This window comes from Motacilla alba, chromosome 17 (genome assembly GCF_015832195.1).
Source record: "Motacilla alba alba isolate MOTALB_02 chromosome 17, Motacilla_alba_V1.0_pri, whole genome shotgun sequence".
NCBI classification, from domain to species: Eukaryota; Metazoa; Chordata; class Aves; order Passeriformes; family Motacillidae; genus Motacilla; species Motacilla alba.
In genome coordinates, this window is record NC_052032.1 from 2415776 (window position 1) to 2441944 (window position 26169).

Sequence of the window (26169 nt, forward strand, 5' to 3'; positions counted from 1 at the left end):
TGGATGCCAACCTTCCATCACCCTCCTTCAGTCAGTGGTGCCAGGCCCCATTTTGTCCTGTTTTAGGATTTAGGTGAAGGATTTAGTAAGGCCAGCTGGTGTAGGAAGGGGTGGAGGAGGTGGATTTATGGTTCTTATCTCCTCAGCATGCTGCTTTGGCAGGTGGGACAGGTACAAGCCACATGTCTGGTGCTGATTCTTCTGCTTCTTTTCTGCCAAGGTCAGGTTTAAATCACGAGATGATATTTCTTGTTCAGACTCAGATGTTTATTAGTTCTTACCTATGTCACAGTCTCACAAACCCTGAGTTCTACAGCACTTCACTCCAACAAACTAAAAATGGAGCCCTGTCTCTCTCTCTCTCTACAAGGCCTTTTAAGGATAAACTGTCCAATTAAGAAATGACCTAAATTATTTTTACTTTTAACCCAATAACCAACCACCCATGCCCTGCAATGTGGGCTTTTTTATCCAATTACACAAAACCACCCAAACCCATGGAGAAGAAGGTGAAGAAGAAGGACCAGCCTCTGCCCTAAAGCCTCCATCTTGCCTTACATATATGACTATATTCTAAACCCTTAAACTCTAAGTTTTCAACCCTGTGCTATTACACACTTCTATTCAAACTCCACACCACAATCCCAGTTCCATCATTCCGTTTTGGAGCTTTCTCCATGGCCTCAGGTCACTGCAGTGTTCTCCTGGGGTCAGTGCCTGTCAGCACAGAAAGTCTGAAATTCTCAGTAACCAGGGTTCCAACATCTGGATGGTGCAGACACCCCTGCAGACAGTCAGGAAATGGGATGAGAGCCTCCCACCTGGCTTCTTTTTGGGAGAGCTCCGTAGGATTGCAGTGCAGTGCAGTGCTGGCAAATCACTGAAGTTCTACCCCGAACCTGCTCCTGGGCAGGAGCTGCCATCCATGTGCAGAAGAATTTCAGCTCAGCACACAAAAAGTTCCTTCCTGTTCATATTTTTAGTATTTTGGGGGTTCAGAGAGGGGCAGGTGAGGGTGGGGGGAGGACTCCTGGCCCCACTCACAGCCAGCCCTGTCTGTCCCCAGCGCCTGGTGAGGATGAACATGCCCATTTCCCCCGAGGATTTAACCGTGCACTTCACCTCCACGCTGATGGCCCTGATCCGCACAGCCCTGGAGATCAAACTGGCCTCAGGTGAGAGGGAGGGGATGGCTGGGCCACCTGGAGATCAAACTGGCCTCAGGTGAGAGGGAGGGGATGGCTGGGCCACCTGGAGATCAAACTGGCCTCAGGTGAGAGGGAGGGGATGGCTGGGCCACCTGGAGATCAAACTGGCCTCAGGTGAGAGGGATGGGATGGCTGGATCACCTGGAGATCAAACTGGCCTCAGGTGAGAGGGATGGGGTGGCTGGGCCACCTGGAGATCAAACTGGCCTCAGGTGAGAGGGAGGGGATGGCTGGGTCACCTGGAGATCAAACTGGCCTCAGGTGAGAGGGAGGGGATGGCTGGGCCACCTGGAGATCAAACTGGCCTCAGGTGAGAGGGATGGGGTGGCTGGGCCACCTGGAGATCAAACTGGCCTCAGGTGAGAGGGATGGGGTGGCTGGATCACCTGGAGATCAAACTGGCCTCTGGTGAGAGGGATGGGTGGCTGAGGGGTGGCTGGGTCACCTGGAGGATGCAGCAAAGACACCAAGGGCAGCTCAGCTCCTTGGAATGCTCTGTGACCATGGCATGGTCCCACAGGGATTAGGGAAGCTGAAGTCTCTTCCAGGTGTGGATTTCATTAAGCTGCAGGTTTCCTGTGCATGGAAAAAAACCCAAAATGGCACCAATAAGAGACCAGTGTCCTGCCTGGCCTCTTCCAGAGCTTTTCCTCAGCTTTGTCAGCCTCCAGTCTGTGCCTTGCAGGATGGGAGAGCATTTTCTGCCATCTGAGCTCCAGAAAACCAGGAGAAAATTGGAGTTTTCTGAGAGCACATTGTCTCACAGCCCACCACAAGATGGGCTTGATTGGTCCCAGCAAGGTGCCAGGAACACCAAGGGCACAGATTTATCCCTGGATGGGCCATTCACTGAAGGGTTTGACTTAATCCTTGTGTGTCCCATTCAGCTCAGAGTATTCAGTGAAATCTGTGGGCTTAGTGTCCTCCCAAAACCATGGAAATTCTGCCCCAGGTGGGAATCCTATCTTCCCGTGCCAATACCTGAGGACAGGGGTATAGTGAATCAAGACAACCCCGATGTCTGGGGAGAAAACGAGGAGGACTCCATTGATATCAGAAGGCTAATTAATTACTTTATTATACTGTATTACTTTATATTACACTACACCCAAACTGAATCCACACAAGTACTCAACTGCACAGAATTTTGTGACTGTCAGCCGACAGTCCCAACACACACGTGGATTCAATTGGGCAATCAATCAAAACACACCAGAATCTAATGAAGTAAATTCCTTCTGGTAAATAATCTTCCTCAATGCATTCCACTTGTTCCAAAATACATGCGCAGTAAATAAGAATTGCTTTTTTCTTTCTCTGAGGTTCAGAGGATGTGAATCCCAGAAAATATCCTTGGGAAGCTGTGCCCTGCTTTTCTCTGTGAAGAGAAATGTGGCCACAAAGGGGAGCTTGGGGGAGAGGCCAGAGGGGTCCTGAGCCCCCCGTGCCTTTGGGGTGGCAGTGAAATGTGGGAATCCCTGCCCATCCCAGTTGAGAACGCTGGGAGGGGAAGCCCAGGATGTGTCCTCCTTGCTCTGGATCAGAAATGAGTTTCCACACCAGTTCTGAACTCTTCCAGCCCTTCCTCCCCAGTCGCTCCATGCTGGCAGCCAGGCAGGAACTCCAAGTGCCCTGAAGCACATTCCACCTTGAGATAAAATGTAATTATTGAAGTGGTTAATCAGGCGTTTACTCTGTTCCCAATTAAACCTTGCAGTGAAACAAAATGTATCGGCCTTTTCTCTGGGTCGTTACCCCATCTCATCAGCCTGCCTGGGGTCACAGTCAAGGCAAGGCACGCCTGGCCTGAGCACTCTTACACCTCATTTAAAAGTTAACGGGAGGGAACCACGCTCCTGGGAGCAGGGGCAAGGCAGGGTTAGGCTGCTGTGCTTTCTAAGCAGTTTTAGGCCAGTGCAAACATCTGAGTTAATCTCCTCTCTCCTGTGCTGCTTCAGCTTTGCCTGTGATGCTTTGGGGAGGCATTGCTGGAAGAGAACAAAATTTTGGGGTGTGTGGGGCTCCCCAAAGGAGTGGGATCAAGACAAGGATCAGACATTCATTTCTACAGATGCTTTTAGGATTTCCTGTGACTTTAGGAGCCAGCACCTTATTTCAGGAATAACTCCTAGATAAGGATGCTGAGAGTTTGTTTAATTTTCAGTTTCTGGTTACCTGTCAGCCTTTTTCAACTGGAAAAGCTCCCCTCACCCTTTTGAAAACTGGAAGGGAGCCAGAGAGGAGAAGTCAGCTGATACCCTGGATTAGTTCAGTGGTTTAGCTCTGCTCGGGGGTGTGAGGTTCTGACCTGTTTTGTTGTTATGAGCTCCCTTTGAATAGGTTTCATGTGCTACATTTAATTGAGTCTTTAGTGGGCTTAACAGGCCCTTAATAAACCTCCCTAATGAGTTCCCGTGTGGGAGTTCAAACCACGGTGTAACAGAGTACCCAGAGCCTCCTCCCTTACTCTGCTCTTAGAAAAATAATCTCTGTCATTCAGATGAACTCCTTAATTGCATGCTGTGCGTGGAATTCAGCGGGGAGCTGGCCTGGGGCTCACCCAGCCTTTAATCACTTTCCACGTGTGCATTTTACACCTGGCTTGGGCCCGTGGGGCAGAGCTGCTGGGTTTGGCTTTGCTCTAGCTTAGGGTAGAGCTCTGAACTTGTGTCATTGCCAGGGGTTTTGGGAAGAGCTGTGGCAGAGGGTTTGTAATCTGTCAGGACACTGCTCAGAGGAGGGTGAACCTGACCATGGCGGAGGGTTGGCTTAGAGGATCTTTAAGGTCTTTTCCAACCTAAATCAGCCTGTGGTTATGGGATTTTGTGATTCATGTCTGAGTCCTTTGCATCCCACCTGGGAGGTGCTGCTGCCTCCACAGGCATTCCCCAAAGGAAGAGGCACCTGCAGTTTCATGGAGTAAGTCTGAGCTCAATTTTAAGTCCCAGGTCACTGCTCAGGGTCCCCAGGGCGAGGCAAGGCTGGTCCTGCTGAGTTCATGCACTTCTGTCACATGGAATTCACAGATTCCCTGGGCAGGGAAGGGCTGTGCTGGCTCACCCTTCCCAAGGAACGGGAAGAGGGGATGCAAACAGTGGGATGTGCTCCAGGGCAGGGCTTCACTCCTCTCCTCTCCTCTCCCTCCCTGGCTGCAGGCGGTGTGAAGCAGCACCAGTGTGATGCTGAGCTGAGGAAGGAGATCTCGCTGGTCTGGCCCAACCTGTCCCAGAAGACTCTGGATTTGCTGGTGCCTCCTCACAAACGTAAGTGCTTCAAGCACTGGGTCCATCCCAGACAGCCAGGAACCCCAGATTAGGTTTTTCCCTCCTTGGCAGCTCTATCCAACCCCAGATTAGGTTTTTCCCTCCTCATTTGCCCTATCCAACCCCAGATTAGGTTTTCCCCTCCTCATTTGCCCCATCCAACCCCAGATTAGGTTTTTCCCTCCTCATTTGCCCTATCCAACCCAAGATTAGGGTTCTCCCTCCTTGCCTGTTCTGTCCCAAGTCCCATCCGGGTCACCTGGGGGATGCAGCAGAGACACCAAGGGCAGCTGAGCTCCTTGGCAGCCTCTGTGCTGCCCTGGCTCTGTCACGCGGGGACTGGGGGAGCTGAGCTCACCTCTAGGCAGGGACTTCATTGTGCTGCAGGAGATTTCCTGTGCATGGAAAAACCCAAATCCCAAACAGTGCCTAGAAGAGATCAATGCCCTGTGTGGCCTCTTCCAGAGCTTCTCCCCAGCTGTGGCAGCCTCCAGCCTGTGCCTTGCAGGGTGGGAGAGCAATTTCTGCCATTTGAGCTCCAGAAAAACAGGGAGAAGAAAAGCTAAAGCTTGCTGAGGACTTAGGGGATCAGATGTGAGGAGTTTGGAGGTTAAAGGCCTTTCTGTTATTTGGAGATGTCCTGGGCAAAAGTGCTGAGAAAATGGGGAGTTTGCTGTTATCTTGACTAGCTCTGGATTCCTGATTAATGAGAAGCAGTGTAGAATAATAAAGGCATTGTTAATTAAGAAAAATGAGGGAGCTGAGGAGGTGCAAATCAGTGGGTAGATGCTGCTGAAGTCTTTCCCTCCCCTCCTCTCTTGATTCCTGTATCTCTGCTGCTCCAGTTTTTTTTCCATGGAGAGTGCTCTAGTGCTGTGCAGGGAAGGGCTGTCCCATGGCTGTGAGGGTGAAAAAAAATCTGGAAAAATGAACTATTCCTTAAATGTATATTAGCCCATTATACCCCATTCACTGTAATTCAGAGAAGCAGGGGTAAGGCTGCTTTGTTGATAAAGGCTGGCTGTGGGTCTGGGATGAATTTAGGAATTCTCTCAGCGATGCTGACAATGCCACTGAGTTTTCCTGCCTGGTTTTTCCTACACAATCCCTGTGATTGCCATAGAGAGCTACAAACCAAGGCAAGGCAGCAACAGGCAAAGAGTTGAAGAATCTGTTGTAAACTTTTCTTTGGTTGGTTGTTTATTTTTTTTTATTTACCCTTCTTTCTGTGTCTGTTTTGTCTCATTATTCTCATAAATTTTTTTTTATTTAATAATAACAATAATAATAATAATAATAATAATTCTGTTTTTCTCAAAATTCTCATGCTGCTTCTTCTCTCTCCCTGTTTTTCACACCCATTTGCTGTTTTTTCTTATTCCTGTCTTCTCTTCATCCTTGGAATGGCTCTGCTGTGTTTTCCCCATGCTCTGGCAGCTGATGAAATGACTGTGGGGAAGGTCTACGCAGCCCTGATGATATTTGACTTCTACAAGCAGAATAAGAACAGCAGGGAGCAAGTCCAGCCCCCCGGGGGCCTGTGCCAGGTACAAAAGGGGTCTTTCCATCTTCCCCTCTTGGGCAGCTTTAACAAGAATCACCAGCAGGATTCATCCAGAAGGTCTGGCTGCTCTTCCAGGCAGCGTTTCAAAATGCTGGCTCAAAAATGGAAACCTCTCCTGAAAGTCTCTCTAAAAAAATACATTTTAAAAATTATTGCAGTTGCCTTTTCCAGTAATGAAAGATCTTTAAAAAAAAATTACAACCGATCTTTGAAAGTCAAAATTCTGTGTTTAAAAGTGGCCTAGGGCCTGGGGATCACCAAAAGATTTCCTTGGGAGACCAAAGAACTGTTGAAAGCTGCTGGAAGTTTGGCTGTAGAAGGTTTAAGTTATTTTTGAAATAGGAATTATTCAAAGTCGTTTTGGCTCTAATAGGTTTGAAGGTTTTTACAAACTCTAGAAAATATTTTCACACAACTGCCATTGAAAGCCCAGTCAGTTCCAGTAGGACAAACACCTGTTGTTTTTAGGATGAGCATCCGGCTGATCTCCAGCACAGGGTGGAGATCTGTCCCACACGTGGATGGCTCCACCAGATCCATCCGGAGCCACTGGAATTGCACTGCTCCTCTGGCCACATCCACATCCAGGGGGAATTCCCTGCTGTGCTCTGGTGATGGGGAGAGCCTTCAGAGGGCAGGGAGATTGCAGCAGGACTGGGGAGAGCCTTCAGAGGGAAAGGGAATTGCAGCAGGACTGGGGAGAGCATTCAGAGGGAAGGGGATTGCAGCAGGGCTGGAGAGAGCATTCAGAGGGAAAGGGAATTGCAGCAGGACTGGAGAGAGCATTCAGAGGGAAGGGGATTGCAGCAGGACTGGGGAGAGCCTTCAGAGGGCAGGGGGATTGCAGCAGGACTGGGGAGAGCCTTCAGAGGGAAGGGGGATTGCAGCAGGGCTGGAGAGAGCATTCAGGGGAAAGAGAATTACAGCAGGACTGGGGAGAGCCTTCAGAGGGAAGGGGGATTGCAGCAGGGCTGGAGAGAGCATTCAGGGGAAAGAGAATTACAGCAGGACTGGGGAGAGCGTTCAGAGGGAAGGGAATTGTAGCAGGGCTGGAGAGAGCATTCAGAGGGAAGGGGATTGCAGCAGGGCTGGAGAGAGCATTCAGAGGGAAGGGGATTGCAGCAGGACTGGAGAGAGCCTTCAGAGGGAAAGGGAATTGCAGCAGGACTGGGGAGAGCCTTCAGAGGGAAAGGGAATTGCAGCAGGACTGGAGAGAGCCTTCAGAGGGAAAGGGAATTGCAGCAGGACTGGGGAGAGCATTCAGAGGGAAGGGGGATTGCAGCAGGGCTGGAGAGAGCATTCAGGGGAAAGGGAATTACAGCAGGACTTGACTTGTACCAGGGGTCCCTCAGAGCCTCTCCCTGCTGTACCCAGGCTGGCGTGGCCTTTCTGCTGTCCTAGGGTGGCAAAATGGACTTTTCACGGAGTAGGAAAAGCCCTGCAGCCCCTCCCAGCTCTGACACTCCTCCCTTGTGCTTGGCAGCCTGGGCCAGTGTCCCTCTTCCACCCCTTGAAGGCCACCCTGGAGCAGACGCAGCCCGCGGCCTTCAGCAACGCCAAGGCCTTCCTGCGCCAGAAGAGCTCGGCCTCCCTCAACAACGGGGGAGCCTTGTGAGTATCCCTGAGCCCCTCCAGAGCCACCACACCGCGGGGTCACCCCATCCACCACTGCTGCTCCGGGGGCTCTGGTGACACCAAAGCCAGCAGCCCCTTCTCGCCATGGCCGGGACAATTCCCGCTGGTGGCTCTGCTCCCACTGCGGTTATCCCGCTGCTGGTGGCGTTGGGATCTCGGTGTTTCCTTCATGAATCCTCACTGGGAGCTTCCCAGGGTGAGTTTGCTCACCGGAATTTGGGACCGTTGCAAAACAACCAAACAAACCCCAGCAATGAGTTTTTGGGAGGCCGAAGATCCTTGGGAATAAATTCAGCCCTTGAGCCTGGGCAACTGGGCAACAACAAGTGCTTGCCACAGCACAATTTGTCTCTTTGGGAAAATGATCCCTTCATGGAGAGCTTTCCAAGCACTCCTGGTGACAGTGATCCCTAATCAATTCTCCATTTCCTGCTCTCCAGGTGATTTTCCTCTGGATCGTGAGTGCTGTGGATTTTTAGTGACAGACAGCTGAGGTTTAAACATCCCAAATAATCCTGATGGGGAAACCAAGACCAGGCTCCGCAGCTGAAGGGACTTCAGCATGGTTGAGCTGTTTGACCAGTGTCCAGCTGGTCCTGCACATAAAATCAGCCTGAACTCCCAAAATCTTCATTGTCCATCAGGAATTAAGTGGCAGAAGTTGTTTTCCTTAATTATTGAAAAAAAAATCATGGTTGGTTTGATTTCCTCGTACTCAAGGGATCTTCAGGCTCTACAGGAGAAAAAATCCAGGGCACCTTAGAGCTTCATCAGCCACTGTGCCCATCCTGCAACTGATTTGCACACATGAAACCCCAAAGGGTGCACAAGTTTTGTTTGCCAAATTTAGCAAAATCTCTTTGCAAAAGAATGAATCTTTCTCCCTCTTTTTCTTTGGACAGGCCACCCCCAGAGGGAGGGATCAAAGAGTCCAGTTCTTGGGGGACCCAGCGCACCCAGGATGTGTTTTATGAAACCAGGAGCCCAGCTTTTGAGCGAGGCCACTCTGAGGAGATCCCCATTGAGAGGGTGAGCAAATGGGGGGAAGGGGGAGGTGCAGATTTTAGAGCTGTGGGAGAACTTGAGAAAATGAAGAAAATGTTTAGAAAAAGCAGGTGAAGATGGGGTGAGATGCAGAAGATTTTAGAACTGCGCTAGAATTTAAGAAAATTTAGAAAGTGTTTAGAAAATCCAGGTGGAGGCAGGGGGACCTGCATTTAGCAGGAGATCTGTCCCTTGAGGCAAGCATTGTTGTGTCTCTTCTTTGCTTGAGTATTGTGGAGAAACCCCAAACCTGGCAGCTCCCACAGCCAATCTGGACACGCTTTTCCTGGAATTCTGTCCTGCTGCCATAGGTTATCTCAGGCTTTCTCCTCCCATTTCCCAGTCCCATTGTTCCCAGCTCAGCTGAGGGGTTTTCTGGTCAGAATGACCTGAAGGGTTTCCAAGGTCACAGCTGGGGTTCCCGGCTGGTGGAAGAGCGCATCCCACTGCCTGTGGGGTGTCCTTGCTGAGGACAGAGTAACCTGGGCTCTCCACTATGGGAATTAATCACATGGGACTCAATTTTCTTCATGGTGGAAAAAAAAACCCCTTCTTTATTCACAGAACTCCTTTTTATGCAGTTTTACAGACCTCGTGTGTCACTCCCATTGGTCAGGAGCTTTCTTGCCAATTACTTATTGGTCAGTAACAAGTTGTTATTCTGTATGGATTGGTCATTCAAACCCCTGGTCTGTGTTTCTGCAGGAAAAATTGTTTGTGAGAGATAGTTTCATTTGTCTATCTAACAGTATAAAACCTGTTTATACAGGTGCAGGTTGTTTTTTACCCAGGAATAGATTGTTATGCTAATGAACTGCTCACACCAGGATTGCTTTCACGTGGCAACTTGCACAGTGCCAACTTGACTTTAGAAGAAATGACAGGCCAGCCAGAGCAGGCCTGATTTTATATGGATTTTCTTTATAAGTTTTCTATCTTACTGTAACACTCCACAGCTCTTCAGTTGTTCTCTTTGCCACACTAGCATCTCTTCCCAGTCAAATCAAACTTCAAGAAGCTGATGGTCGCTTCAAAGCCGATGCTCCTGTTCTTGCTACTGAAACCATTCCATGTTTTGATCAGGTGGTAGAAATGAAGGAGATCAGCCCCACAGTTGCCAACGGAGAGCCTCAGCCAGGCCTGGAGAGCCAGGGCCGGGCGGCCTCCATGCCACGCCTGGCTGCTGAAACCCAGGTGAGAGGTGGGGCTTTGATGGTGGGATTCTGAGAACAGGCCAAGATCTCAGCATCTTCTCTCTGCTTGTCATGGGCTGGAGCTGCCTTGGGAATATTGATGTTAAAAGATGTGAGGGCAGGAATCCAGGCTTTGTGCTGGGATGGCAGGGGAGTTCTCTGCAGGACATGGTAGGGGGGTGTGGCCGGGGTTCCCTGCAGGGTGTGGCCGGGGTTCCCTGCAGGGTGTGGCCAGGGTTCCCTGCAGGGGTTCCCTGTGGGAGTGGCAGCTATCCTGTGCAGTCACAGCACTGTCCCCAGTTTTACTCCTCCCTCCTTGCAGCACAAAGCAGCCCAGGACGGTCCCGCTGGCTGGGCCACCCAAGAGTGTCAGGGTCACTATCTGGGGACAAGGCCATCCAGGCTGTATTTCTGGAAGGCACATTTCCCATTAGTTGTGTATTGTCTATCCAGCCAGCCAAGCCGTGTTCCTGTGCCCTATCCTTCCAGAGAGCTGCAGATGTGCTGTGACACACACAGGTGGATGCAGCAGGCACAGGGACTACCTGGAAGCTGCACTGGGACACTGAGTGTGCTCCCTGTATTTTCTGTACTGTGACCTTGGCCAGTAATTTGCTGTTGAGAATTTCCCTTGTTGATTTATTTAACTCATTTTTCAAAGAAATCTCCTCACTAGAGTTGACTTTCACAGCAGCTTGTGGGCACTGCTTCGTGTCTAGGATGTCACAGATCATTTTTGGCCATTTCACACATTTGTTGCTGTTTGTCCCCAATGCTGCCCAGCCACCATTCTGTCTCCTGTGTCACAGCATCTCACCACTCATGTCCTGCCTCATTCCCAGGGCCTGATTCACACAGCCAGGAGGGAGCAGCCTGGCCTTGGGCTGTTTCTGTGGCTCTCCAGGGCAGCAGAATGTGAAGGATCTGCTGTACCCTGAGGTGAAACCCTGTGTTGTGCACACACAGCAATAGCTCCAACAGATGGAATTGTTGTGCCAACCTGCTGGAGGTGCCCCTTGCCTGCCAGAGGATTTTCCACCTGGCTCCTGGCCTTTGTGTGAGCCCTGGGATTCTTGGAATTATCAGGAGCACTCCTCACTGTGCTTAATAAAAGCAACAGCTCACAAAGCAAAGCTTTTCCCCTTCCCAGAAATTGTCCTTTATACTAGACCACAGGTAGCCTCTTTCCTTCCTTGGCAGTGTAGCTGGCAGAGCCTTCCCTTGGGAAGTTCCTCTCCATGGCAGTCAGATGCTTGCAGGAGTGTCCCTGACAGAAGCACGGTTTGTGTCCCCAGGGTGTCACTGCCCCTCGTGCCACACCTGCTTGTGAATCAGGCCCGGAATCTCAGATCTAACCTCATTTAATAATACAATGTCCAGTGGTTTTAGCTTGGGTGAATAACTGATGTCCTTTCTGTGTGTGTCTCCCCCTCCATGCCACCCACCCTCCCTCTCACGTGCTGCTCTGCCCCTCCCCAAACTTTTGAGTTCTTTCTAACTCTTATTTGCAACGATTTCTGTTCCCGGATGCCTCCCTTTCTGTTTGTGTCTCTCTTTTTATGTTCCACTTATTTAAAAAAACCCCTCCTCCTGTGTTTCCACCCTCCCTCTTTGCTGTCCTGCCCTCATCACCTCCCTCCCTGGTCGTCATCGTGTCTGCTGCACATCTGATGTCTGACACTGGCTGTACTGTGGGGCTGCTTCCAATAATGTCCCTCACCTTGTCCGAATTGTTTGCAGAGGAGCAAAGCACGGTCACCTGGGAGTTACCTGGCAGTATGTAGTTTGCACTAAATTGTATCCTATTAAATTCACCTTAAGAATTAATTAACCTTCCTTTAACCCTTGACTTTTCTCCCCTCTCATCTGGAGTCTCTCCGGCACAGCCGCTCTCTCTCTTCCCGCTTTTCCCTCTGTCCATGGTCGCAGGCTGCTCGCTCTGGTAGCAGGGCTTGGGTGGGTGGCTTGCTTTTTTCTTTTTATTTGTTTATTTTCATGCCTCGTTGCTCAGGAATTTAGGCAGTGAAAACAGTTGGGTTGGTAATGAAGAAGCAATTAGGAGCTCTCTGCAGGGGTGCAGAGGCTTTTTGGGAGCCTGTGCCTCCCATAACAAGAGCCTTGCCAGGATTTATGGAAAAGGGATTGATTGCTTTGCCACTGATTCGTGTCAGTGGGACTTCTGTCCCTGGAATAAGCATAGAAACAGGACCAAAGCCCAAAAAGATGTGTTCATTTCTTGTCAATCTACGTGGGGTTTTTTTTTTGGTGGTGGTGTGTTTTTTGGGTGGTTTTTTGGTTTGGGTTTTTTGTTGTTGTTGTTTGGTTGGGTTTTTTTTAATTTTTTTTTTCTGTTGCTTTCTTTCTGGCAGCCTCTGTATGGATTTTGAAAATCTGGATATCTGGATATGTTTCTTAGTGAGAAATACTTTCACTTCCCATAGTTTTGCCCATCGGACTGTCCAGTTTACAGCCCCCCAGCCTTCCCCCAGCTGCAGGCTCAGCACTAAACAAGGACAGATACGAAGCTCCTGAGTATAATTTCTTGCCCACACAAATGAGGGCCACAAGAGGTGACACTAACGTGGTCCTGCTGATGGAATTGGTGCTTCCAGGGCCACACCACAGGCTGTGCTGGGCTCCCTCATCCCAGCCTTCTGCCTCTGATTAACCTTCCAGCACCAGGATCCCAACTGCCCTTCAGTGGGAAGCACCAAAATGTGGGTAACTGCCCAGATGGTGCCTTTACACCCAGGATAATCTGCCCTCAAGGGGAGGGAGAGTGGTTTTTCTACTCAAAATAATGAGCAGAGCTATGAAACAATTGGCTTTGCCTTGGGTAAATATCACAAGGGAAGGAGAGATCTGGATTTCAGGATAAGCAAACAAAAGAGAGCAGAAAGGAAAAAATAATACAGAGCTCTTAGGAAAGGTTACAGTGAGCTGAGTAAATGTTCCCTGAGAGCTGGTGTTGGAGGGAGTTATTGGATTGGGAATTCAAACAAGTGTAAGGCTGAGGGACTGGGGAACATCCTGAATTTCACTGTTGAGCTGGAGCACTGTGCTCTGAGATCTCTCCTCTGGCACATGGCTCGGATGCAGTGACAGCCCCAGGGAAGCATCCAGAGGATGGATGAGGTGTTGTCTCCACACAGAGCCAGCCAGAGGCCAGCAGAGAATGAAGTATGGGAATTGTCCTTGGTTTTTTTTAAATGTGGGAATTTATCCCTGGGCAGAGGTAGAGCAGAGGCTGTGAGTGGAGCTGTCCCACAGGACACTTGTCTGGGGCTGTGCAGAACCTTTTTCAGGTTTTGTACCCAAAGAGAAGGGAGCAGGGTCTGGAGCTGCCCCTGGCACGGGGAGGGGGTCCAGCAGTGCTGTTACAGCTCTCAGTGCCCAGATGTTTGGACACAAATGTTTTAAAAAAAGCAAGAGCAAACCCAGGTATTCTTTTCTGGAGATGTTCTGGTGGGCTCACAGGAGTACACACTATCCTTGCCCCAGGCAAAAGGCTTCGGGGAGTGATGATGGGACAAGAGAGGTTTAAATGTTTGATGGGAGTTGTGTTCACTGCAGGGAGATAGAAGGAATTTCCTGGTGGCTTGGCCTGTACCTCCCCTGATTCCTGATTTTTCTCCCCCTCTGTGTGGTGCTCAGCAACGCTACCTGCTTTCCTCTTTGGAGCTGCTTTGGGATGCAGGCCCTGGAGCAGCTGTGGGTGCCCCTGGTGTTGGAGAATTCCCCTTGTGAGGTGCTTGGCTGCTGCTCTGCCCCGTGTCCCTGCTGAGCTCCCTGCTGGGTTTGCTGTGCAGTGCTGCCTGTGCCTCTGCTCCCGTAGTCCCCATGGATTGGCACTCAGAGCTCACATTCACTCCCCAGATTTCACATCAATCCATATCCCACAAATCCTCCTGCCCACTCCGGTTGTCTCCAATTAACCATTTCTCTCCTTGCCCTCCTTGCCCCTTTCTCTCGCTGTTTAACCCCCTCCATGCTGGGAAGCAGGCAGCCGAGCGGGGCGCGGCGCCTTCCCTCACCCTGCTCCGTGTCCCTCCCTGTTCCCTGCAGCCCATCCCGGACACGAGCCCCATGAAGCGCTCGGTCTCCACGCTGACCCCGCAGCGCCCTCACGCCATGCACCTCTACGAGTATTCCTTGGAGCGGATGCCTCCGGAGCAGGGCCACCACCACCACCACCACCGCTGCCACCGGCGGAAAGAGAAGAAGCAGAAGTCCTTGGATAGGGCCGCCCATCACATGGCTGATGGACAAGCTGGTGAGTGCTTTGCCAACGAGGATTTGTCCCTGGGAGCTCAGCGAGGAGATGTACGTTCCCTGTCCCCCTCCTTTCAGGTGGGATTTGGGGTCCTGATTGTGTGGAAGAACCTCCCCACCCCACACATGCTGGTGACCCCCTACCCAACGTTCTCCTTTCAGTAGCCCACTCTGGAGAGTCTTCTTCCAAGGACAAGAAGCAGGAGCGTGGCCGCTCCCAGGAGAGGAAGCAGCACTCCTCCTCCTCCTCCGAAAAGCAGCGCTTCTACTCCTGCGACCGCTACGGCAGCCGGGACCGTGCCCAGCCCAAATCTGCTGACCAGAGCAGGCCCACCTCCCCCAACGGGGGCCCAGAGCACGGCCCACACAGACAGGTGAGGAGAGGCAGGGTGGGGAAACAGCCCTGAGGTCTGCCAGGGGTTTGCGCACCTTTTCTGTGTTTTGGTTAAATTAGAGGAGGAGGAAAGGGCAAGGAAGGTCAGGCAGTTGCAGATAAAGCCATTGAGATCCTGCCTGGGGCCTCACACCAAGGTTGGAAAAATCCTCCAAGTCCAAGCTGTGCCCAATCCCACCTTGTCACTGGCCCACAGTGCCCCATCCAGGCCTGCCTTGGACACCTCCAGGGATGGGGACTCCAAACCTCCCTGGGCAGCCCCTTCCAATGCCTGTCGACCCCTTCCAGGAGGAAATTCCTCCTGATGTCCAACCTGACCCTCCCCTGGCATGACTTGAGGCTGTTTCCTCTCACAGGGGAGCAGAGCCTGACCCCCACCTGGCTCCATGTTTCTGTCAGGGAGTTGGAGAAACCAAAAGGTTGTCTTCCCTGAGCTTCCTTTGCTCCAGGCTAAAATTTAGTTCTCCTTTCTTTTGTAACTATGAGGTCCTCAGGCCCTTGGGAGAAGCTGGACAGCTTCCTCAGGATGCTGGAATGCTGCTGGTCACTGGGAGAGCCAGGCAGGGCAGAAGAAGCAGTGACTGACAGCCTGATGAGTTGATAGGAAGGAAAAAGTGCTCTTTAAAAATTAAAGGTCTGGTCTCAAAATGTTAGGTTGGGAAAGGCTAAGGGATTGTTCAATACACTCATGTCCTGCCTTGGGAGAATGTAAACAGAAATGGGAAGACAGGCCCTTTCCTCTCACTTATGGCATTTGTGTAAATTACTGCAGCTTAGTTCACTCTCATAAGGCATTATTAGTATCCCAGGAAGCTGCCGGACCCTACTACCACTCCAAAATCAAAAGTGTAATATTAAAGACAAGAATGTGAATGCATTTCTGTCAAAGGGACTTGTTAAAGCCTGTCCAAAAAGCTTTTGGTTGTTATTTTTTCAGAAATTGGCTTGTTAATCCAAAGGCATTTCATTCTCAACCTGCAAAAAACAGTCACCCAGATCCTCCTTCCATGCAGAATCCATAATAATAATAACAACCCATAATCCAGTTTTGGCAACAGAAATAGATTCATGGAGTCCAAAAATGGTTTGATTTGGAGGGGACCTTAAATCTCATCTCTTTCCAACCCCCTCCTGTGGGCAGGGTCACCTCCCACAAACCCAGCAGGCACAACTGTGGGGTGAAGTTCTGCACAAACCCACCCCAAAGCAAAACTGTAAAAAAACCCAATAACAATTTGTAAAAATCCCCCATAACTTGGGTTTTTCAGCTGCTCCCAGGCCAGGTAAGGCGCATGCTGAGCCCTGTATGCTGTGGGTGCCTCCCCTGGGCAGTGTCCCCTCTGTTGGAGCCGTGTGCCAGTTTGCGTCCTACCGATGCTCTGCCCCTCTCTGTTCCTACTGCTCCCAGACTTGAACTCTCCAGCTCTTCACATCTCGTGTTGAATTATCTCTCGAGAACCTCCCGCCCCAACTGTGCTTGTCTAAACTCTCTCTTTTTTTGCTTTTCTTTCCTCTTGTGACTCGTCTCCGCCTTCTGTTGCTTCTCCTTCTGTTTGATACCTGCCTGCCTTTGTGTTTGTCCGGTGTTTCCCTTTTTTTATTTTTTGATTTGCTCTGTTCCAATTTTGATGTAGGGCAGTGGTTCAGTTAATGGGAGCCCCTTGTTGTCGACATCTGGTGCTAGTACCCCCTGCCGGGGTCGGAGGCAGCTCCCACAGACTCCACTGACCCCACGCCCCAGCATCACTTACAAGACCGCTAACTCCTCGCCCGTGCACTTCACCACTTTCCAAACCCCCACGTTCTCCCCGGGCCGCCTGAGCCGCGGGCTGTCCGAGCACAACGCGCTGCTGCGGGGGGAGCAGCAGCCGCCCCCGCCCGCCGTGGCCCGCATCGGCTCCGACCCCTACCTGGGCCACCGCGACGCCGCCGCCGACAGCCCGCAGCGCGCCGCGCCCGAGGACACGCTCACCTTCGAGGAGGCCGTGGCCACCAACTCGGGCCGCTCCTCAAGGACTTCCTACGTCTCCTCCCTGACCTCGCAGTCGCACCAAATCCGCCGGGTGCCCAACGGGTACCACTACACGCTGGGGCTCAACACGGGCCCCGGCACCAGAGGACGCAGTTACTACCACGAAGCCGATGAGGATGACTGGTGCTAGCGGCTCGGCGGAACCCTGCGAGGTGTGCGTGCTTAATAAGGATGAGTTTTATCATCTGGAGGGCTGGGAGCTCCCGTGGGGGCCCGGGGCCAGAGGCGGCCAGCAGGGCAGCCCTGAGAACTGCTCAGCGCCCGGGGCCAGAGATGCCCCTGCAGCCTCTCTCTCCTCTGTTGTTCTTTAGTTTTTTCTTTTTGATTTGGTTTTTTTTTTGCACTAGACAGAGGGAGGAAGAAGGCTCCCTCCTTCTGGGGAAGGCAGCGGGAGGAGCACATCCCTCACTGCCCCCTCCCCACTGCCTTGTCTAGTCCTGAGACACGCACCAGGCGCCAACCCGGCTACAGAGGCGAGGAGCCAGGAGAAGAGCGATCCTCACCTTCCACGATGGAAAAGCAGAACTGTGGGTCCTTCTCATGATTGGCGCAGTTTTGTTGGGCTATTTCTTAATTAATTTACCATCATAATTCCCCCCTGCCAGGGTGGGATCTGGGGGTCACAAATGGACTCACACGAACAACGCTCGCCCCCCGCGTTTTGTCTCGTTGAGCACTGAGAAGGAAGAGATGCACCCAAGAAACTGGGAGAGGAGAAACACAGCCCAGAACAAAGGACAGTCCTTTTGGACTTGATGTTCAGCCACTGCAATCCTTTAGGGCAGAGCTGGTGCCACCCCCCGAGCTGACCCTGCTGTGACACCACTGCCCCCCAGGGCAGGTCTCTAATGTCACTCACCACATCGGGTCCTTCACACTGACACACGGTAAAGCCACAAGAGAGCTCCTTTGTAAGGACTGTTTCCTTGCTGCTGAGACTTTTCAATCCATCCCTCTCTCCTGTTGACTGCAACACACCCTCACTGTTTTGTCTTGTTTACAATATAAGCTTGATTTAGCAAAAAACAACTTAAAAAAAAAAAGGTCCACAAAAAAAAGAACAACCCAAACAAAAAGAGGAAAAAAAAGCGTAGGGGTGAGAAGAAGAAATGTTATTGGTTTTATATCAAGCTATTAGATAGAACTTTAACTTTTCATTGTGTGCATTTTTGTAAATTGTACAGTAAAAAAAAAAAAAGAAAAAAAATATTTCCTCTTTCTGTAGAGAATTAGTCCAACTGTCATTCCAGGTCCCACCGTTTCTACCGAATGCTCCAGTTGTTCACTACTAAGTGCCTAACCTTTGAAATCTTTCACAGTGACGATGCAACCTCTTGCTTCGAGGCATCAGAGCTTGGGCGAGCGTGGGGAGGGCAGAGGGGACGGGGGCCGAGCAGCCGGAGCCTCGGAGAGGCCCTGGGGTCACTGTGCCCCAGGCTGGGAGCTTCCAGTGGGGAAGGCAAATGTGCTTTGGGTTTGGTTTGGCTTTGGTTGGCCTTTTTTTTTTTTTTTTTTTTGTTAGAATATATAAATATATATATATATATAGATACACTTTTATGGGTAAGAGGGGAGTGATTGCAGCAAACAAAGCTGGCCTTGTCTCATTGCCCAGTGGAGGAAATGCAGGTGGGAAAGGGCAACATCTGCAGGGGTGCTCCTGCAGGAGAAGCAGCATCTCCCACAGGCCGGCTGAGAGAGCTCTGGCTGTGCATCACTGATGTGGAGGGCAGTTGGAGTGAGTTGTTTTTATTGCCTGATAAGAGAAGGTTAAAAAAAAAGTGATGATAATAATAATAATAATAATAATCCAAACCTCTAACTCTGATTCTCAGGGATGAGATTTCTGCGTTCTTGCAACTACTCTTATGTTGGCTGGTTTATTTCTTTTGTGCCCGTGTGGATTCCTGCACTGTGAGCCTGGGAAAGGGGCAAACACGCTGTGCTGGCGGGGAGGGAGGCTGGGGACAAAGCCCGGCCAGGACCTCATGCCCAGGGCTCTGCTGAGCCCTTGTAGGGCTGGTTCGGGGCACAGGGCAGCCAGAGGACATGGAGAGGTTAAAAGGTAAAAGGAGGAAGGGTGGGAAGTGCTGGGCACATGCCTAAAAACACCGCTAGGAAAGAGGATAGGGTTGGAGAGGTGAATTTTTTCAGAGGATCTACCAAGCCCCGGGCCTGTGGAACTTCTCCAGGTGCAGCGGTCGCGTGGGGTAGGTGGAAATCCCGCTGGCGATCTGTTCTGTCCCTGGGTTGCTTGGAGGGGATCAGATGCCACCAAAATGCTCAGGAGGTCTCTCATGCTCTCAGCAAAGTCTGTCAGCCTCAGGCAGGAGCAGTCTGCTCTAGCGTGGTTCTTCACATCTCCTGTAGCTCTTCTCTTGAGGAAACTCAACCCGGTTTTGTTCCCTCCGGTGTTTTGTTTTAATTTTGTTCTGTTCAGTAGCAATCTCTGGCCGATCTCATCCCTGGATTCTGCTAAAGGATAACTCCTGTCTGTATCTCTGTCTCTGTACTCATGTGCACTCGGAATAAAGGCAGTATGGTAGCCAGAGGTCACGGCTGGCATTCCTGGCATTCCCAAACGGAGGGCTATGCAACCAGATGACACGTCCGGACACACACCCACCCCACCACCACTCCAAGACCTTCATCCATCTGTAGCTTTAGCCGCTGGATTTTCCTGTTTCAGGCTTCAGCACGATTGTGACCAAATGTTTTATACATTTTCCTGAAATGAAGGCACAAACACTTTATTTGAAGTTTTCCAAGGGAACGTTCCTATTTTATTCCAGGAAGTCGAGGGGAAGGGACAACACCATCTCTCTGCCCGTGCATGCAAACACTGTACCCACACTGGAAAGCAACAGAGGTATCTTTCTGTACGGAACAATTCTGTCTTTTCCCCCTTTTCCTCTCCCATTTTCCATCCCCAGCCCCCCAGCCCTGCACTAACACAGCCTTGGGTCACTCCAATTCATAGGCAGAACACGAAGAAGAATCTCAAGTTGTCCAAATCCTCCACCCGCCTCGTAGGGGTCGATGACAGTGACAGACAAGCCTGACCACAATTATCCATAACCCTTTCCCGACGTTTTTTTACAGCCTCTCTGCTGTCTCTCCATCTTTCCAAGAATCCTCATAGTGAGTTGCCAAACTTGAATTGCACCGATCAGTTTTCTGCATCCAGAACCAGTCTCGTAGTGGCTGTACTTTGAATAAGTAATGTTTGCATGTAATATATATACATATATACATATCTATAAAAAGTATGTGCATGGAAAATGTTTATCTTCGTACTTTTTTGATACAATGTATTCATCAGTTGTTAATTTTTAATTATATTTGATATAAATTTGGGGGTTTGTTGCAAAACTTTATATTTAAAAAACAGTGTGAAAAACGATCAAAGTTCCAACCATGCAACACAAATGGAACTTTACCCAAAAAAAAAAAGGGGGAAAAAATTGAGAAAAAAAAAGGTTCTGTGATTGCCTAGTTTGCTGCCTGAGTAATATTTATCAGCCAAACTTTGAATTCTGCAGTTGTTTCTACAATTCCATTTTGTATGAAGCAAAGTCCTTGAATTAAAATAAAAACTTAGCAAAAAAACCAACGTGAGCAATTCCCAGACGGTGTGTGCGGTGTGCCTGCTGAGCGGGAGGCGCCGGAGGGCCGGCTCTGAGGGCCTGCCCACCTCCAGAAGTGATAGCCTGGGAGAAATTGCATCCCAGACCGGGATTTTGCAAGGAATTGGCCACGTCTGTGGGGTTTTTTTTGTACATAGAGGCTTCACGGATGCTCTTTTTGAGTAGGGAGCTGTTTGGAAATTTGTGGTGTGGATCCAGCATGGAGATGGCAGTTCCTGGAGTCCAACAGGCAGCAGAACTGTAAAGTCAAGGGTTAAAACCCCCCAGCAGCGACTGAGTCTTGCCAGGTTTTTAACAGAGGGATGTTTCTCCTGTAAAACGCTGGCACAGGTTGCCCAGAGAAGCTGTGGATGCCCCATCCCTGGAAACATTCGAGGTCAGGTTGGATGTGGCTCTGGAGAAGCTGAAGGTGCCCCTGCTCATCCCGGAAGGGCTGCACTCAAGGACCTTTAAAGGGTCTAATTCTAAACCCAACCCAGACTATCCAGTGTGCTAGGTGTGTGGCTTCCTTTGGCTCTAACCCTGACTAAACCCTGACCCCAGTCCCTGCAGGTGTTCCTGGGGCTCCCTCAGAAGTCAGCAGCCTGAGGGGTTGGACTGGTGTCAGTCTGTCACGTGTCCAGGCCCTGCTGTAGCACCTGGAGAAAACAGAGTCAATCTTAATCATATTTGTGGAATTAATTGGAAGTTTGTACTTCCAAGGCTTGCACTGAGCAGAAAAATCCAAGGGCTGTCAGGACAAAGGAAAGAACTACTCTGGATAACTGGAGAATCCCCTTCCTTCCTTTCCAGGGACGGAAATCCACTGTGTTCCTCCTTTTCAGGGTCTTCTGGTGTCACACAACACCAAGGACTCTCCAGAAATTCTTGGATGCTGTAGAGCACTTTTTAGAGCACCAGGTGTTGACTCTTCTTCTCTCTTGTTGCATCTTTTCTGAGACGAGACCACCCAAGGTCCCACCTGAAATTTGGTGTGGAATGAAAGGAAAAGGTCCTCAAGTCCCTGATCTCCAGGTCAGGCCGGAGCTTGGGAAGGAGATGTTTGGCTTGAGGTCACACAGTTCATGGTTAGCAAGGTTTGGGGCAGGAGAACTTTCCTTGGCTTGCAGCCTGGTCTGTGCAGGGTTTAGGGTTCTTGGCTGGATGACACTGAAGAGGAGGATTTTTATTAAGTTTTTGAAATATCCCATATAAACATGAAATGGAGATTTCTGAGCAGGGTCCTAGGGAAGGTTTGAAGTGCAGGATTTTGGAATCAGTGTGGATCAGTGTCCACCCTGACCACCGAGGGTACCCTGCAGGATTTGCTTCACCACAACCACCTGGGGAGCTGGAATCTGCCTGGGGGACCAGCTGAGCAACCTTTCCCCCTTCACAGAGATCACAGAGACCTCCAAACCCACTTGACAACCCCATATGAGTTTTAAAATCCTAAAAGCCTTTTGGTGACTCTCTGCCCTTTTAATGTATTTTTTTCCTTCCTTTCTCCTCATTCCACTTGTGTTTTTGGGTCCAAGGCAGCAATGAGCCCATCAGCTTCTCCAGGGCCTGCCTGAGCCTGGGCTGAGGGAGCTGGAACAGGCAGGATCCCTGATCCCACACTCCCACATCCGAGCTGCTGGAGCTGGAACCTCTGGGTTTGAGTTCAGCTGAATCCCAAAAATGGTTTTATTTTTGTTTCTCATCCCATTCCTGGTGGAACGTTTTGCTGTCAGGGTGTTTGCCCCCCCAGGGGCACATCTTTCTAGCAGAGACCACACGATTTCCATTCCCTTCATTCCCTGTGGATAAAACCTGGATCAGCTTTTCCTAGGCCAGCACCCCACACCCGGTTGTGCCATTAGGGGGTAGCATTTTCAGGCTTTTTCTACTTTTTAGGGAAACAGAAAAAAATAAAAAAACCCACTTATTCAAAAGGCTTGAGAGTCATTCCCTGGAATATTTGTCTTAGGATGTAGAAAATTCAGGCACACCTGAGCACACCTGAGTTCAAAGTGCTTGGGGAATTTGGCTTTCTTTATTCCCTGGAGCAAGAAGAGCTGGGATCATCTGCAGATTCCTCATTCCAGCCACATTTCAGACAGCACCCACAGACTCCTACATCCCCTCCAAGGTGACGGATTACTCATCCCAGTGTATTCATCCCTCTTTATCAAGCCTAAGCAGATCTCCTGATATTTTCCAGGCTGTGAAAACACCGTTTTCAGAAAGTGCCTGATCGTGATAACAAACCTCAACTCAACGCTGTCACTCAGCCACTCAGCACATTCCAAAATATTTTGCAGAAGAGGCGAATTTTGCATTTTTAAGAGATTTTTTTTAAAAGTCACTTGAGACCCTTGAAAGGGACTAAATTGCCCAGGGTCACCCAGCAAGTGAGGACAAGGTTAAGGTTGTTCTGTGTCTTCCTTCATGTTTGAAGTCACTGGGGTGTGCAGGATATTTTTTACATCCACAGGTTTTTAGTAGGATCCCAGTGAGGAGGGCTCCCTGGGAATTTGGCATCTCCCTAGGAGGGAATTCACTTGTGGAGAATTTAAAGGGGAGAGCAGTAAGAGAAATGCCAGAAGGTTTGGGGACTGAAGGATGGCAGCAACTGAGGCACTGGGGGCTCTGAGAAGGGTGTGCAGATATTTGGGGGTGAAGTTTAGGGTGGGTGAGTCAGCAGGAGAACAGAGATCTGAGCAAACCAACCCTGAGAGAAGGGATGGAAATCCAGAATGGAGCCCCTCCACCCAAGGGGGGAGGCAGGAACAAGCTGGGGGAGCAGAGCTGTTAATTCAAAGCATACAGTATCAATAACTGGATTTTATTCATTTTAGCCTCACCTCCACTTTCTGTCATTGCTCTGAAACAGAATATCTCAGCCCTGGCTTTGTCTGTGTCTGCTTTTATTATTTCTCGGGTTCTGGCAGCCTTTTTTTCTGCCCAGCACGACACAGAGGAGGAGGAGGAGGAGGAGGCGTGGTCCTTGTCCAGCTACTCCTGCACAAAAGGCTGGCACACCCACAGGGCTGGAAACCTGAATTTTCTCTCCGAGGGCTGAGGAGGGCATGGATGTGGTTGTGTCACTGGATACAGCAAATGAAAGGGTGGTTGAAAAGAGGATGCTGAGCTGAGAGACAGGACTGTGGCATAGGAATCCTGGGAATTTGACAAGGGGATTTTCCTCCTCGTGGGTTGGAGACTGTTGGAAAGATCTGGTTCTGCAGGTGATTCCCCTAAAAAAGACCTGGTTCTGCAGGTGATCCACCTAAACCAGACCTGGTTCTGCAAGTGATCCACCTAAACCAGACCTGGTGCTGCAGATGATCCACCGAAACCAGACCTGGTTCTGCAGGTGATCCACCTAAACCAGACCTGGTTCTGCAGGTGATCCACCGAAACCAGACCTGGTTCTGCAGGTGTTCCACCGAAACCAAACCTGGTTCTGCAGGTGATTCCCCTAAAAAAGACCTGGTGGGATGTTCAAGGAGCAGAGGGCAGAGTCCCACAGGTCCCCCAGCAGGGGTGGGCTGCAGGACATGCCAGGGGATGGGACATGTGCTGCTGGGACAGATGGTCACACCCAAGGGAATCAATCAGTGAGATTCTGGAGGGAAAGGCAAACCCGTGTCACATGTTCTCGACAAATAAAGTCCTCTCCATGGCAAACCAAAGGCTCCTGGAGTGTCTCTGACCTTCATTTCCTCGGCAAGCCGAGCCAGTGTGGCAGGGAAAGTCCCTGGGAAGGGGCAGAGAGAGGTGGGCACAGAACGTTTTGCACTGAGCTTGGCTCATGTCCCAAGCAGCAATCAGGATTTCAGGTGGGGATTCCAGAATCTCTTTCCCAATGCCACGGTGTGGCATTCACCAGCAAAATGACAGCTGGGTGTCACTCCAGAGCATCTCCTGATCCCCAGCAGGGATGTCCAGCTGGAGTTTGGCTGCCTGTCTCTTGCTGAAGGTTCCCAAGTCTTTTGGGTATCTGTGTGATTGCTGCAAGGAAAATATGATCATTATCGTAGATTGGGAATGAGCCTGCCTCCCCCATGGGCCTGAGCCAACCCCCCCAGGGCATCTGTGAGCACCCAGGGCTTTGTCACACACGTGGGGCACAGTGATGCTGGAGAGCTGCAGGTGGGGTCCGCCATGGGGGTCTGCAGTGCGACTGGGGGCACTCCCTTTTGGGGTGAGCTGCAAATACCTCCCACTGGGAGGGTGGCGTGGCTGGGGAGGACCTGGCCTGGCTCAGATTTACCCCCTGTGGTCTCAGTAAGGGGCTGGACTGGCCCAGACCCTCCGGAAAGAGGGGTTATGCCCAGTGCAGCTCTCATTGGAGAGCTGGGGAGCCTCGCTCACCCCAAAATGCCAGGACAGGAGCTGCTCTGTCCTCCCCCCTGCAGGAGCAGGGCTGATCCCCGCAGGGGAGCTGGGCGCGACTGGGGGTGAAGCACCCCGAGAAACACTTGCATGAGTTTTTGGGGATGGGAGGATGTGGGATGGCTCCTTTACCTGCGGAGGGCAAACCAGCACGGGAGGGGCTGTCAGCAGCCCCTGCAGAACCGCTGGAGGCACAGCCGCGTGTGCGTGTCTGGGGTGTGTCTGTCCGTCCGTCTGTCACCCGCGGAGCCCGCACGGGGGGGAAGGAGGACCCCCACCCCAAAACTCCTCATGCCCGGCGCGGCTGATTTTGGGGAGGGGATGATGTGGGACCTTAACCCCGGGATTGCCCCGGCCCGCGCGGTGCGGGCAGGGCGGGGGCCGGGGCCGGGGGCGGGGCGGGGGCCGGGGCCGTGCCTGTCCCGGCGGCGGGGCCGGGCCGGGATGCGGCGGGGCCGGGATGCGGCGGGGCCGGCACCGGGCACGATGCGCGGCGGGGCGCTGGCGCTGCTCTGCGCCCTGTCCCTGTGCCCGGCGGCCCCCGAGCCGGGCTCCGGGCTGGACTCAGGTAGGACCGGCGGTCCCGGGGGTCCCTGGGGGCTCAGCGGGGCTGGCGGGCGGCGGGGACATCCCGGGCAGGGATGCGGGCGGTCCCCAAGGGGATGCGCTGGCAGCTCGGCACCGCGGAGGGGCGAGCGGGGAAAGGGGAGGGGGCTCGGCCGGGACCCCCGGGGCTCTGCGGGGATGCGGCGGCGGCTCCTGGCGGCGGGGGTGGACGGGACTCCCCAGGTGCCCCGGCGTCCCGACCACGGGCAGCCAAAAATCTTATGGGGCAAAAAGGCTCTGCCCACGGCGAGGAGCGTCCCCCGTGAGCTGCTGGGGGCGCTGGGGGCCGGCAGGGACGGAGCTTTTGCGGGTCCCTGTGTCACAGGGGCGCCTGGAAGGGTCCCTCTCCCCGCGGGACAGAGCAGCCGGGTTTGCTGGGATTCGTGTGTGGCTTCTTGGATGTCTCACATCACAGAATCATGGAATCCTAAACTGGTTTGGGTTGGAAGCTCAGCTTGGTCCTCTCCCTGCCATGGGAACCTCCCACTGTCCCAGGCTACTCCCAGCCCTGTCCAGCCTGGCCTTGGGCACTGCCAGGGATCCAGGGGCAGCCCCAGCTGCTCTGGGCACCCTGTGCCAGGGCCTGCCCTCCCTCACCTTTGGCTGAGCATCATCCAGCTGTAAGGCTCTGCCCTTTGGTCTCTGCTGCCCGGGCTGGGGAAGGTCCTGAACTCAGGAAGCTTTTCAGGTTTTATTGTGGATCTGACTGGTGCGTGGTGCAATCCTCCAAACGTGGTGTTTTCCTGGGCTTTGGCCTAAACCAAGACACTTCTTTGGGTTTGAGGCTCTTGTTCCCAGCCAGTCCCTGCTGATGGAGCAGTTCTGCTCCAGGCAAGGCCTGAGTGGTGGCACAGCTCCAGGAAACTCCCTGGAGGAGCAGGATGGGAGTGAGGGGCAGCTGACTGCTGGGCTGGGCTGGACTTGCTGCCCCTGGAGCTGGGCTTGGCTT

At 51.7% G+C, this 26169-nt stretch overlaps 2 protein-coding genes across 31 annotated transcripts in view; both read left to right on the top strand.

The window, feature by feature from the left end:
- Positions 1-23535, top strand: part of CACNA1B (calcium voltage-gated channel subunit alpha1 B) — a 299842-nt gene extending 276307 nt beyond the window's left edge. For 8 of the 29 annotated variants that reach the window (XM_038156186.1, XM_038156185.1, XM_038156188.1 and 5 more), the window contains 9 exons: positions 1067-1175; positions 4364-4471; positions 5909-6018; positions 7519-7646; positions 8573-8699; positions 9798-9908; positions 13910-14180; positions 14342-14553; positions 16208-23535. In XM_038156186.1, coding sequence (XP_038012114.1) covers positions 1067-1175; positions 4364-4471; positions 5909-6018; positions 7519-7646; positions 8573-8699; positions 9798-9908; positions 13910-14180; positions 14342-14553; positions 16208-16735 — 1704 coding nt within the window. In that variant the 3' untranslated portion in view covers positions 16736-23535. The other 21 variants (XM_038156198.1, XM_038156199.1, XM_038156202.1 and 18 more) reach the window with 12 other exon arrangements.
- Positions 23536-24978: 1443 nt separating this feature from the next.
- Positions 24979-26169, top strand: part of LOC119709201 (collagen alpha-1(I) chain-like) — an 87069-nt gene continuing 85878 nt past the window's right edge. The window contains exon 1 of one of the 2 annotated variants that reach the window (XM_038156641.1): positions 24979-25182. In XM_038156641.1, coding sequence (XP_038012569.1) covers positions 25059-25182 — 124 coding nt within the window. In that variant the 5' untranslated portion in view covers positions 24979-25058. The remainder of the gene's footprint in view (positions 25183-26169) is intronic. The other variant, XM_038156640.1, reaches the window with a different exon arrangement.